The 14,940-nt window shown below is 36.7% G+C and overlaps 1 protein-coding gene across 5 annotated transcripts in view; it reads right to left on the reverse strand.

Moving 5' to 3' along the window:
- SRBD1 (S1 RNA binding domain 1) overlaps nt 1-14,940 on the reverse strand; it is a 135,349-nt gene that overhangs the window by 96,188 nt on the left and 24,221 nt on the right. For all 5 annotated transcript variants that reach the window (XM_069800303.1, XM_069800305.1, XM_069800304.1 and 2 more), the window contains 4 exons: nt 10,087-10,194; nt 3,221-3,378; nt 1,943-2,033; nt 770-877 (listed from right to left, as the gene is read on the reverse strand). In XM_069800303.1, coding sequence (XP_069656404.1) covers nt 770-877; nt 1,943-2,033; nt 3,221-3,378; nt 10,087-10,194 — 465 coding nt within the window. The remainder of the gene's footprint in view (nt 1-769; nt 878-1,942; nt 2,034-3,220; nt 3,379-10,086; nt 10,195-14,940) is intronic.

Consider the following 14,940-nt stretch of genomic DNA (forward strand, 5'->3'; position numbering starts at 1 on the left):
GTCCATTAAATGTATATAGTAGTTTGAACGGAGAAAGGCCATAACTTTTTCAAAAATGTAGATAACTTATTTCATTATGGTAAGAGAGCAAAAACTAAATCCTGCTGTTAAACCTCAGTACAAAAGATAATCCAAGGTAAATCACCAAAAATATTTAAAAAAAATAAAGGTGTGAATTAAAAAAAAAAAAGAGCAGTTCTGCATGGGAAAAAAAGAAAGTGATATAGTACAGTTTCCATCCAAACCAACAGCAGAATAGTTTGAATTCAACAAACTAATGGGTAAAATTTGAAGTTTAAAGAGGATAAATACCTTCACTACTTTCTGCTAGGTACTAACAAAATATTTATTTCCAGACAATTTAATACCCATAGGATTAGCAAGCATTCCATACTGTAGTCAGACAACACAAGCTTTATCGTTTGCATTTAAACCTCATTTAACAAGAAATAAACACACAATGCCAAACAGGCCCTTGGCTGTTGGAGCTGCTATTCTCACATACTTTGTTACAATGATAATAGCAAGGGAGTCAACCTCAGGAAGACAAAATAAAATGCTTCAGTGAGTCTCTTACTGACTCAGCAGAACTACTTTCATGCTCCAAAGACCTACAGCCATTTTCCTTTGGCTAGAAGGATGAGTCAAACTTGACTCAAAGACAGACAAGGCAACAAAAAGAAATACTTCAAAAATTTACATTTAAAAGAACCTGTTAAGTTAAAATATGCTGAACAGATGAACAACCCAGCAAGCAAAGCGATCTTACCAGTAAACAACATCCAGTGGTGCAAAATATTTCTTCATAATTAAGTCAGCAAAGTAAGCTTCTGTTTCTCTGCAGGCCGTGCCATTGCCAATCACGACAGTGCTGCAGCTTTGCACCAGGTAAAAAAAATGAACAATTATTCTTAATTATTCTTTTAGACTTTTTCATACATAGCATTCAATCCACAGCAATGACCAATACATCTTTTTTTATATAACACAAGGCCCGGATTTAACAAAAACATATTCCTAGTATCACATTGTGTTTAACAGGTTTTCAGTGTGACAGTTCAAGAGATTAATCAAAATTTTCACTCATTTGTAATGGAACTGAACAGCAGTAATATAAGCAGAAAAACAAAAAATGATACTTCATATTCATAAAAGAAATGTAATATTATTTACAGTCCTTAGACCCTTTCACTTCATATTTCCCTCATCTGTTATGAGTCATAAAAAAGGGCAGAAGCCCAAGCAATCAGAATCTTAATTCCTTAATGGGAACATCATAGTTTGCAACAGCTTGCAAGGTCATTGCTGCTGACTGGCCCCACCACAGCCAGTCAGCCATCAAATCACCTTGTTTAATGCTTAAAGATAAACTGGACTGTACGCTGTGGCAGTTCAGCAGCTGACTCAGTGGACCAGATGTCTGTCCACAGGGGATCCCCAAACAGTTGGACACAATAACCATTTAATCATGCTGCTGCCCCTATTTGCAAGTCCGTCTGGAGATCTATCTGAGCAGGATTTCCTCTGCTTAATAAAATTCTTCCAAAGACTAAATGTGGCTTTTGGAAGAAGGAAAGATGGATGAGTGGTTTGGGGGTTGTGGGAGGGTAGGAAGAGTGAGGCTAAACTTATTCCTTAGCTGAATGTTAATTTATATTCCTAAAAATAGATTGACAGAGCTTTATAGGGATACATTCATAGCATGCAGCTTTAGTCATAGCCATGGCTTGATTTCATATGCTTCTAACTTATACATAGTGTAAAAGCATGAACATAGACCAAAAGAAAAATAAGCTCTGAACTACATTAAAAAAAAAAAAAAAGAATAATTCCAGTTAAATCAGTAGAATTCTTATTCCACCCAAAAGGAAGTATGTATATAGTGAAGATTTTCATTATGTTTGGTAAGAAAGAGTAATAATTGTTAGTTTCTTTAGCATACTTGTAACGTAGCAGAAGCCTCTTTATCTTCTCAGCTTCACGAAATCCTTGACCAGAATGCAAGTAAATGACATCGGTATGGAGTATCTGACCTAGAACAGTGAAAGACAAAGTTTGATAAAAACCACAAAGATCCAAGAGCTATATCCTGTGAAACTACTGAAATTATTTTGATGATTCACAAAGAAAGCTTCGTAATAAGCCATCTTTCCCCTTTATTTTTGTATCCAATTAGAAGAAATGTATTGTGGGCAGAGGACAAAAATGCTTTGGCTGCTTTTGCTGAAAGCAAAATGAGTTGATACATTTTCTAGTTCCCTGGGGAAATATCCACAAAACAAGTAATAAGCATCTAGACATATTATGCAAATAAAGTGTATTATATTATCAAAGAGAAAAACAGTAATTCACTGCAAAAGATGTATTGCTCTAGTCTAGTACATTTTACAGATCCAGTAAAGAGGGATGAAAATTAGGAATGCAGTTGCAGTCCGGGAGCTCTAGAACTCCAATGGCAGCTCTTGCCATCATCCCATCTACCAGATTTGGAAATAACTGTATTACCTGGTACTGATTGCTTATGGTGCAATGCAAGCTAATAAACATTTACCTTACCTTTATTGCCATTTTAACATGTGTCAAGGACACATCTTTCCTTACACTCACCCTGGGTGGACATCGTCTCAGACAAAAAGCAATGACAAAATAAAAGGAAAACAAACCATTTTTGCATGGGCCTAAGGAGATATGTATCCCCAGATCAGACTAGGATGAACTGAAAAGGCTGTTATATATCTGTCTAAAAACTGAACTAAAAAGTTTGGCAAATAAAATGTTTCTGACTTCTCACATTAACACATACACTGCTAAACAAAAAGGGCTGATAAAGTGTTCAGATGTCCAAGATATTACACATGAAAAAAGCAGTTATAGAAAGTATTTAAATTCAAATTCTTTGTTAAACAATAAAAATGCCAGGTGTTCTCTTTGCTGACTGAGAGGCACAATTATTTGAACCTGTATTCAAGAAGGCAGAAGGGGTTTTTAAATTCTATTTTAGAGAGGAGTAATAACACCAAAGGAGACACAGGAACCCAGGTGCCAGAAACTTAACCTTAAGCCTGAAGAAAGGCATTTGCATGGCAGGATGCACGGAAAGCACTAAAAGCTTAAAAAAAAAAAATCCATTTAATAAAAAAGTAGGTTTTGAAACTATCCTTTCCTCTAAATGAATATATTTTTATCGGTCCTTTCAAAAACACTTGGAATTGAAACTTACTGGTTGGTGAAATAATTGCCAACTTGCAGCCATGTTTGTAGCCAGGATCTACTCCCATCAAAGTACGGCCCCTCACAGGGCTGGTCAGAAGCAACTGCCGGAGATTTCTCCCAAACATCATCACAGACTCTTTCTCTGCATCAGATGTCAACTTTGATCTTAGAAGGATGAAAGCAAAAAACATTTTCCCCTTAATTAGCTTTCAAATGCACATTTGAATTATTCCAAAGTTGTAAGGCTTTTTCCAATCATGTTTTCATTATCTTTAATTAAATATTACACTTCCAATCAAGTTTTTGACACTTCTAAAAAAGGATCAGCTATACGATCATCTCATTCTGGTTCTAAGAAAGTAAATCAACATAAAAAGTAAAATAGAAACACCTATAAGAATGTACACATACCAACTAACATTAAAACATCAACTCCTAATTTTGACTGAAGAACAGCTTCCCATCAAAGCTGATACCTAACTGCAAAAAAAAAAAAAAAGTGGGTTTGGAGAAGGCATGGATTGAATTCATCATAACTTCCCAGTTCTGGAGAAAAAAAAATCACTACCCAGCAAAAAAAGGATGATCATTTAGGCTGAGAGGTACTAGAAAGAAACTGGAAGGGTCTATCCAATTAATTGCTAACATACCATGACTCATGAGGCATTTAATTTTGTCTACAGATTACATTCTACACAAGTGTGTAGAATTGAAGTCTTTCTAGGAAGGTATTCTGCTTCCTCAGAACCAAACTAGAAAGCTTATGGGGCTATGATGTTCCCTACCTTTCTCCTCCATGTTTTTCAACAGAAAGAAGCGAGTTAGCGCAGCAAGGATTGACTTCAATGACTTTAAGCAAGAACACTTACCACAGAGTGTTATGAGAAACAAATCAGTCTTGTTGAGTGAAGGTGTACAAGATGCATGATGTCTTATTTGTCAGATGTGGCCAGTAAGACAATGACTGATAAGGACAAGTATTTTTGTAATGGTATGGCATCTTATATAAAAAAAGCAAAATTGAAAATGTAATGGGGACACAAATATTTATCACCTAGTTGATTTTTTTTTTCTTTTGTAGATACTCATTGCCATTTTCAGCTGCATTACATTGTCAATAACTACAATAATTAGGCAAGCAAAAGCAATCCAGTAAAGCCTTTGTATAACTTAAAGAGTAGCCAGTGCCCTTATACTCCTTTTCCTTTTAGTCATCACTTAAAAAAGTAGCATCTGGGTTTAGTTTTACAGAAGAAAAAACCTGCATTCCAGTTAACTAACCCTATAAGAATGGGACAGGGGAAATTACTCAAGTTGTTTAGGTCAATCAATGCATGACACAAGCAGGCTACAAATAGCTCAAAGACAACCCTCATAAGGGCTATTTGACATGACAGGATATGAAGCTGTTCTGAGCAATTTTCAGATGTGGAAGAACTTAAGAGTCTGACTTGAATTTGCCCAGGATCCAACCGAAAAACCAGCTCAGCTCTGTCTCATCCCACAGTGGTACAGAAAGAACTGCTAAGTCCTCATCATCCCTCATTTGTAAAGCAGTCTAGAGATAGGCCTGGATTCTTTCAAACATTATTGATTGAACATTTTCTAAGAAAGCATGCAACAGCAAAAGGCTCCCTTATATCTCCATGCTTTTTGTTTCTGTATCAAGTATACCAAATTAACACAGACATGACTTAAAGTGAGATGAAGAGTATACATGCATTCTAAGACTCCTTAGCAATTCAAATGTGCCCTCAGCACCAAAGAGCAGACACTCTATATTGCTACCACTAAAAACAAGAATATGGGAATGGCTGCACTAGTTCAGGTAAGTGGTCCCTCTACCCCAGTATCCTGTCTCCAAGTGTGACTGTAAGCAGCTGCCTAGGGAGCTGATACAGCAGCACCAGCATACCTGTCCCATAATCGTATCCTAGCCTCCAACTATTTCCAGCTCAGAGTATTTCCTGAGCTTGACATGATTTGTCTCTTTAGTAATCCATATCGGATCTCTTGTCCAACTATCAGGCCTCCTACTGAACCCATGTACGTTTCTTGCATCCACGTCGTCTGTTGGCAGCAAGTTCTGCAGGTCCATCACAAACTGCAAATAGCTGCCACCTTTTGGTTGGAAGCTGATTCTTTTTAATTTTTATGGCCCCCTAGGTCTTATACTAGAAGGGATTAAAAATTTATCCCTAGAAACCTCTATCTAGAACTATCCCAGAAACCCTGTGCCATTCTTCACACACCATTCATCTCTAAGTCCTCTCTTTTCCAAGCTGAAGAGTCATAGCCTAGTGTCCTGGTTTCAGCAGGGATAGAGTTAATTTTCTTTCTAGGAGCTGGTACAGTGTTATGTTTTGGATTTAGTATGAGAATAATGCTGATAACACACTGATGTTTTCAGTTGTTGCTAAGTGGTGTTTAGACTAAGTCAAGGATTTTTCAGCTTCTCTGCCCAGCCAGCAAGAAGGCTGGAGTGACACAAGAAACTGGGAGGGTACACAGCCAGGACAGCTGACCCAATCTGGCCAACGGAATAATCCCTACCATATGATGTCATGCCCAGTATATAAACTGGGGGGAGCTGGCTGGGGCAGGGGCCAAGATCACTGCCTGGGGACTAACTGGGCACCGGTCGGCAAGTGGTGAGCAATTGCACTGTGCATCACTTGTTTTGTATATTCCAGTTCTTTTATTATTATTATTGTAATTTTATTATTGGTAGTAGTAGTATTTTCTTCCTTTCTGTCCTATTAAACTGTCTTTATCTCAACCCACAAGTTTTACCTTTTTCTTTTATTCTCTCCCCTATCCCACTGGGCAGGGGGGAAGTGAATGAGTGGCTACATGGTGCTTAGTTGCTGGCTGGGGTTAAACCACAACAGCTAGTCAATCCTTCTTCACACAGAAATTATTTCATAACTTGTTCCCCTTCAATGGGCCTTTTCCAGTTCTAATGAATCCTTTTACTACCTCCCTCCACCCCGAGTTAAGGGGATCAAAATGACCACTATTATTGCAAATACAGGCCAACTAACTCAAAGGTTCTCTGTTTTGTCTTTATTCCTTAACTAAATAATCTCATCTTCCATGCACTTAGCATTTATGTGGAGCTACCTTCCACAGTGCCAATGCATCTTTCCCATGTCAGGATAGCTTAGAGGTCATAATTTTCCTATAAAAGGAGAATTACTTCCCTTCACAAGCATCATTTTACACTCATCTCCACTGAATTTCAGTTGCCATTTCATTTCCCGATCATTCAGTCTTGCAGCATCCTTCTCCCATTCTTAAAGAATTAAACAAAAATAATGTAAACCACAGAATGAGCTTCTTCCAGGGAGAGTCCAGGGACAGAAAAATTTGATGCCACTTGTGAGAGACCAGAGAAAACAAAGCAAATACTTAAGCCTCACAGCTCTATGGATCTTCTACATATGTGCACAACAAAGATTCAACCAGTCATACGTGCATACCAATGAAGTTTAAAAGTGGCTTGTAAACAAGGGAAGGTTGAATGCTCTTGGACTGGAGGCTTTGTACAGAGACAGGCCAAGTTCCAGCTTTCCATGTATACCAGAGATACGGGGTCCCTATTGCCCACAACGCCAAGTCCTCCCACACTGCAAACACACATCAGTCCACCTGTGAAGGGAGACTTGTGCAGGAATTAAAATTGCCCCTAAACACATGCTATTAGTTATGTGCACCTTATGGAAATCATGTTTAAAATTGGCATGGATATACAGAAACTTTTATAGTAACAGGAAATGTTACTGAAAGTTCCAGGTGCATGGGGGAACATAACGTATGTCCTTTCTATTACATAATATCCTGTATTTTTTAATTTCAAATATAGACCTCTTTTCTCTCTGTCTCTTACACAACACCTGTATCAATGACATGATCTACTGTCCCAAGTACTGGCCCTTAATTTCAAGTTTGGGATAGTCATTTGATCCTTGAAAAAATATCAAGCCACCTCAAACAATCTAGTATCTTTCTCTCTTTCAGAGCACTACTGGCTTCATCCAAATGGCAAGATGCCCAGCTTCATGTTTTTCCAATTTGTGACAATTCTCATTAATATGGCAGAGATATAAGGCACAGGTGGATAGCATTCCTCCTCTCTAAGCACAAGAGGAATGGTTATTTTGTAAAAAAAAAAAAAAAAAAAAAAAAGTCAGTTGCTACTTTATGAAAAAGTACCAACCAAGTCAGAATTTCAAGCCCCTCCCTTGAAGTCTATGAAGCACTCAAGACTGTGTATCACTAACAGGTATATTGTAATAAAAGCAAATAACCTAATCATGACCTACTAGCTTCTATATTCAATGTTATAAGAGTCAGTATTTAAATTGAGATTTAAAACTCCCCACTTCCATATACAGTCTGAGAGGCAATCCTTTCCGTGGAAAAATATCTGCAAACTAGCTTCAGGTGCGAAACAAGATATACAGAGAAATGTTTGTGTCCCTGAAGACAGAGGAGAGAAAGCACTCACTTCGAAAAAGCATGGAAAATTAGGAAAGGATTATCCATTAAAAAATATGTCTGTGCCACACCACTTTCATCAAATCCTGATGGAATCATTCCATGCAGTACTGCAACAAAATAAAATGTATTTCAAAGAGCCAAAAGCAACACTGGACATTATTATACCAGATACAAGAAGTGATGGTATCTGACAGAGTGGAAGAAAGGAAATTAAACAATAAATAAGGTAACTGTCTTGCTGGCAAGTTTCATTCTTCTGATCACTAGAGGCACCAGAAATTTCAATATACCCTTGGAAACTTTCTGTTCCAACATTTAATGATAATAAAAAGAAAAGAAAAAGAGAACAGTGGGGGGTGGAGGTTGGAAATATTAATGCTAAAAGGAGATATTGAATACTTTAGCAGCCCTTTGCAAGAGTCCTAAAAATCAGCTTCTGGTGTGGGCGGAAAGAGGAGAAAAAAAAAAAAAAAAAAGGATAAGGGTTAAGTGGTCATGGACCAGGAATACTACTGGCAGGTGCTTTGCATTCCTCTCTATAGGAGATGTTTCAGCTTTTCCTAACCAGATACCACCAATCATGCAAAATTATCACAAAGACTAAAAACATAAGCAGACATCCACTCAGGAACAGGCAACAAGCTTTGTATTCATTGCATTTATGACTTGTGAGCTACATCTAGGAAGGAGCAGGGAATGAAGCTTTTTTTTTAATTAAGAGAACAGAAAACCTTCAGCAACCTACTGCTGCAGCAGCCCTCAGTATTATACACAACACACAGGCCACAACAGTCCTGTGGCAGGAACCACAAAGCAAAAACACAATAAAAGAGTGTTGAAGAACGCTTTTGTCAGTTTGCTTATGATAAAACCAAACCCCATTAAAAGGTAAGTCTTTTTTTCTTTATTCAGAAGAGTTTAATTGTAGAGAAGGCTAGGAATGAGAACTACTTTCACACTCATGTGACAGAAGCCAACAGTTTGACACACCATCATGAGATGTTCATCATTTTGGCCAAACAATAGACACAGTGCCTCCCCTAAAGTAGCTACATGTACAGTGATCACAAAAAAAAAAGTGAACCCAGCACTTTCAAAAATATGTGAAATTCACAGTAGCAAAAAACATGGTCGCTAACCAAAAGAGATGAAGCAATCCTGCTTGCAAAGTAATGAGCAAACACAACATACTGCAGTGAAGAAACCCAAAAGTTATTAGCAATATCTGCTGTTGAAGATTTTAGCTGACAGTTCTTTTCAGAAGGGAAGAACATAGAATACCCAGCCAATGATGCTCAGGAAAAGAAGTGCCAGGAAAACAACTCCAATTTGAACAGAAACATAAGACCACAGCCAGGCAGGTACAGAAGAACTACATTTCAGAATGTGGTTGCTGATTTTAGGTAATGAATAACGAACACATGTAATTTTGATACAAGTAATTTCAATATTTTTGGTCCAAGAAACAGGGTCTCTTTGATAAACTCCATTTGAACTACCTCAAAAGAGGTATTAAAATTTAGGTCACATATCAGAAAGCCTTGCCAGAATCAAACATGTTATGCTTTGGGGAGCTTCTCTTGTATTCAGGTACTGTTAGCCATTAGAAGGTAATGCTTTTAGAATGTAGACTTTTTGACATATTAAATAATTTCAATTATGTGGTAAACTCCTATACTACCATGAAAATACCCTATTTAATTAATGTTACTTTGACAGTAAGTTTTACATTTCCTTTAAATTTAGAACAATGTTACAGATCTTACAAGTGACTCTTTGTCTGATGACATCACTACAGTATCACCCAAAATAAGTTTACTGAATTCTCTAGAGCCATCACAATACCCACAAAACGGTATCAGACTAACACTATGACTAATTTGTTCACCACAAAGCACAGATGACAAACATGAAGGACATTTTCAACCACCAACTTTGGTGGTTTCTTTCAGACAGGTAAAAGAGGAATCAGAACAACGTCAACGTCACTGACAGCACTATTGCTGTGACATGAAGAGATGCTGGGAAGATTAAGCGACATAACCATTTGTACTACTACAAGGATGAAGATACAACTATTATGCTAATGTAGATCTAAACTGTACTTTATTAGATAAATGTACAAGCAACCAATATGTAATCATGTAAAAAGTCGTCACAGAAAGATCATTTCTCTACTGTAGCCTAAACTGGATAGGGTCACAAATTATATCTACAGAACCAAGACTACATAGCTCGTTCCTTCTGTAAGCACAGAGGATTAAAACATGCTGATATTTTCAAATGGATAAAAGACATTCTAATAAAAAGTTGGAGAGAGAATTGTTAAGAAATTGGTAGTATGAAAATAGACATTCATTCTGGGCTTACCTGAATTCTCTACAGAGGAGAGGATATATAAGGCGTTTATATGCATCCTCTACTGAATTCCGTAGTATCCTCATTAATTCTGGTTTTAAAAATTGTTTTGGTCTCCATCTGCAAAAGAATAGAAAAAAAAAACCAAAAAATATTTTAAGAACATACACAAAAACTCAAATAAAAATGGAATTTTCAAAAAAAGACTTCTATATTGACTGTAATGTCCTGCAAACGGCAGAATTACTACAATAATTAGGCAATGAAATCATAGCTTCAAATATGAATGGAATGAGAAGTTGTTCATGGTTTTACTATCAGACAAGGGACAAGGCCTATCTTTTATCTTTTTTTGTTAGGTATTAGAATGCAATCATATTTTATGTTTTAAAGAAAATATAAAAAATGTTACTCTTCGCTTTGAGAAGTCAAAGCTTACCACAACTGAATGAAGAACTTGGCTCCCTGTTACCAGTAGGGTTGCATCATTTGCTATTCCTCGATACATTAAAAAAATGACTAAGCATCCTCTGTGTGTGTCACTGCAGAGCTACTGATGTAAGGGGACTGTGTCCAGACAGATATTTAAGAACTAAACTAATATCAGTTAATGAAACCCAATTCAAATTTCATTTGGAATGCTTTGAGTATCTCTAGTCAAACTCAAAATGAAGTCTACCAATTTTGCAGCAGTCCTTAAAAATCCAAAACCAACAAAACCCAAAGAATTTGCAAATGATTTTTCTCTTTTACCTGTTGCTGATATATTTAAAATGCAAATAATATTCTAGCAAAAGGGAAAATGAAATGAACAATACCAAATAAACACAAGACTATTTCCCAACATTTTCTAAGCCAAACTCTTTGGAGCATTCCTTCTTCTACGGAGACTCTGCACAGTGGTCATAGCTGTAATGACAATTACTTCAAATTTTGTCCTAAAATACACCTCAGTTTCAAAGCTCCCCAGAAAAGAGATCCTAGATATTTATTCCATTGATCTTTTTGCTCTGGGTCACATTACCGGAGAGGGGGGCAAGTCCTTGAACAAGCAAAACTGACTCACTGAGATGGTCCACGCAGTGAGAAGGGCAAAAGATTGAGAAGACGCAGCCAGATTATACTCAAACAGCATTAAAGACTGTGTACATTTTCTATTACAGTCCACCTGCTTTTTGTTTCTTTTAAAAATATTGATAACATTCAGAGTTTTCTTCATTTAGTGTATTTTTTTCCATGCCTGGGTCCCTAACTGCAAAGTGAGATACATACATATTTTTTAATATGTCTGGGCAAGTTTTGTAAAAGTTTTTTGTTTGGTTGGTTGGGGTTTTTTTAAATGCAACATGATAGAATTATGGCCATTTAATAATGTGTCCAGGTGCAGGCCAAGGCAAAAACAGGACTGAATTTTACTTTTGACCTTGTTTACCTGCACTCTCAGAAATACCGAGAATCCCAAATTGCTTCTACCTAGACAGCTTTTCAGTTGTTTAAGGGGACATAAAATTTCCTGAAACAGCTTTCCTAAGTGTCTGCACATATAATAGCTGAGAAATGCGTGATCAAGTCAACACTGCATTAACGCAGACAGACATGGGAGCAGAATTAAGCTTACCATTTAGTTTTACAACATCCAGAGTTGTGAGTGCCTAGCCACATGACCTCATCACTTTGCTAACAGTTTTTGCAAACAGTTCTATTATACTTATTTGTAACTAGAGACTCTTTCCATACCTACATAAAACTGGCAGAGGTTTTAAACCTCCTTATTGCCATCCAATTCTATAAACATGAAGTTTTCACAGGTGGCAAGTATGACTACACTCCCTCAGAAAGTATCCTCAGCACAAATAACAATTAATTTGGAAACGTGACAGCTGTTTCCCCCCACTTCCATCCATTAAAGCTAGTTAGCAAACCTTTTCTCTGTAAATAGTTTTTCACAGCAGATATTTTTATTACCTGCCTAGATACAAGTAAAAATTATGCAGGCTACATTCTACTAGAAATCCTAGAATCGCTACAAATGCAAAAATATCCAAACAGTAAGTTCAATCATAGAAAATACTGCATTTTAATCATACCAATACTTCATGAGGAAAGAGAAAAAAACCACTTCACTGCAGAAAACAAAGCAAAAGCATGTGTGTATAATTTTAAAGATCATCAAAGCCTAGTTAATCTTCCCTTTAAGAACAGCTATTTCTTGATTAAATAATCAAGATTAAATAATCAAGAGCTGACTCTTGAAGCCCTTTAAATGCAGTCCTATTTAGAAAAACTCCATATAAATAATACCATCTTACTCTGTTCATCAGCTCTCCACATGCATGTGCTCACAACAGGGACCACCATAAGCGTAAATGGCTTAGACTACTGATACACCTCATAGGGTGAAACTATGCATCAACAGAAATAACATAGCCCATCTTAAGAACCACTAGTATTAAGTAACAACTGTTCCAGGAAAAGCACAGCTAGGCTTTTAAACTTGAAGCACAAAAAGCAGAGTTTTGTTTTCCTCCAAAACATTATATGAAACTTGTACCAAGTTGGTAACCACAAACAAAGCATGCCTTTAAGGCCTGTACCATAGACTTGACACAGGATTTGAGAATTTTGTCTGAAAACTGAAAACATTGTCAAACACTGAACTTCATTTTCAAGGCTGCAATCCCACTTTGGAACAAACTCTCACCCCTTCCCAAGGAACTCCTCCATGTTGGTTTTACACTCAAAGCCAGCTAAGCAGCCCCTCTCAGGCTGTTTCTCATTGATCCTTTTTCCACGTCCCACCTCACAACTAAGTCTTTGGGACCAGTGCAGTTTTAGTGTTAATGGAGCTAAGTTCACTGTCCAACCACAGAGATACCATCTTCTAGGGAAAAATACAATCCATAGGGCCAGGCATAAGGATATTCCTGAGTTTTCAGCACAAATCTGAATTTCAAGGAAATCTAGATGCCTCTACAGGCTAATAATTATTCTGAACTTGCAAAGAAAATACAGTCATCTTGGAGAGCATTTTCATGGAGCTCAGTGCAATAATGAACTCCAGTCTTCCAAGCCCACATTCCATCGCAGGGGCATTTAATGCTAAAAAAAAAATTTGCCTCAGAAGAACACATAAAGGTCAGTATATTTGCTAATTCAATAGGCAGTAGGTGTTTTGTGGCTAGAATACTGGCCAAACTCTGTAGCAACATGGCATTTCTGATTCTGCAATTGATTTTGTGTGTGACCTTCAGTAAATTAGTTAACACCTTTGCAAAGTTTTGAAATCCTTGTCTCAAAAGTTCTTAACCTGCTCTCACCAGTAAATAGATGTAATGAAAATAATGCAACTCCCACCCTTGAACAGTCATTTCCAAGCTTGCAGGGCAGAATACGTATTCACTATTTGTCGATTTGGTAACACAGTTATCAATCTAATGAGGAAGATTAGAATCTGTCCTAGACGTTAATGCACCAAGATCTACTGAAATCATTCCTTTTGAAGTTTTCTGATGGTGGAGAAGTTGTCCTTAAATAGTAAAAAGCCATAAGCATATATAGCCTCATGAATGCTAAGTATTAATAAGTAGTTCCGTTTCCAAGGTCAATATTCTTTTTATGTCAGGATGACTCACAAAAGTGTAATCAACCAAAAATATCTCAATTTACATCCCACTTTCATTTGTGTAGCAGTGACAAGCTGTTCCATTATCTGTGGCTCACAGTGCTTCAAATTATGTCATAGACACAGTAAAAGCAAGACTGACAGATATGTTCTGCCTACAGAATATATATGTTGGGGGGAGGACAGAAATTCTATTACAGGTATTAAAACTATAAGGAAACTTAGGTGTCTTTATGAATTCTGATACTTTCCTGGGGAAAAAAAAAAAAAAGTTACTTACTATTAGTCCTAGATCATATTACATTATCTGGCCAAACAATAGTTTAAGTCTTTCAGAGACTTCAGTGTTGGAAGCAGAACTATTAAATTTCTACAGTGAAAAGGAACATTTTACAACATCCCTTTCTTGGACTTGGTGTAGAAGAAAAATACAGGCTAAAGCAGCATCACAGTATACAATTTTATACTTTTAAAAAGTGCATCTTTTCTTATCTTTTTTCCTCCTTTTGGTTATTCAGTTTTAGGATGCAAAGGTAGGAGTTTCTAAGACATCCTCAGAATAATGCCCAATATCTGAAACTATTGAGAAAGAAAAACCTGTCTTTTATATGTGCAAGGAAGATGCACAGTTTGGATCACAATATTCTCCAACAGTGGACATCAAGGTACAATTTCCAAGAAAGACTGGCAGACATATTGCACAAACCAACATATATTTACCCTAAATTTTTGCAAAAACCCCTCAAAATCATGCAACACTAAACATCTCACTGCAGGCTTAAAAAAAAGCAACCTGTAAGAGCAAATCCATAAGAAATAAAAGAATCACCCAAAATTTAGAGCCCAGTTTTCTACCTTAGCCAGACATCAAAACGCAAGATTCAGGTCACATGATATTTGAGAATCATTGATTGAAGACAGCCACATTTAGGTTTGTCTACTAAATTCAATACATTTTTTAAACGTGCAATTCCTTACATTTGTGAAACTCAAAGTTATGTACTTCACTGATCTAAAATCTGAGGTAGCCCTCTTTAATCATTGCAGTCAAGCATATGAAGTTATTTTTAGAAGTATATTCTACTGGATTCTACAAATTCCTTTCACTAAAGACTACTGGATGTGATGCATATTACAATTTGAAAATGTATTCACATTTCATCATCCTTCACATATTTTTTAAAAAATTCAATTTCTTGAAGAATGCTGCCAGAACTCCCCAAATAGGGCCAAAGGCATGATTT

The sequence above is a fragment of the Haliaeetus albicilla genome, chromosome 13 (assembly GCF_947461875.1).
Source record: "Haliaeetus albicilla chromosome 13, bHalAlb1.1, whole genome shotgun sequence".
NCBI classification, from domain to species: domain Eukaryota; kingdom Metazoa; phylum Chordata; class Aves; order Accipitriformes; family Accipitridae; genus Haliaeetus; species Haliaeetus albicilla.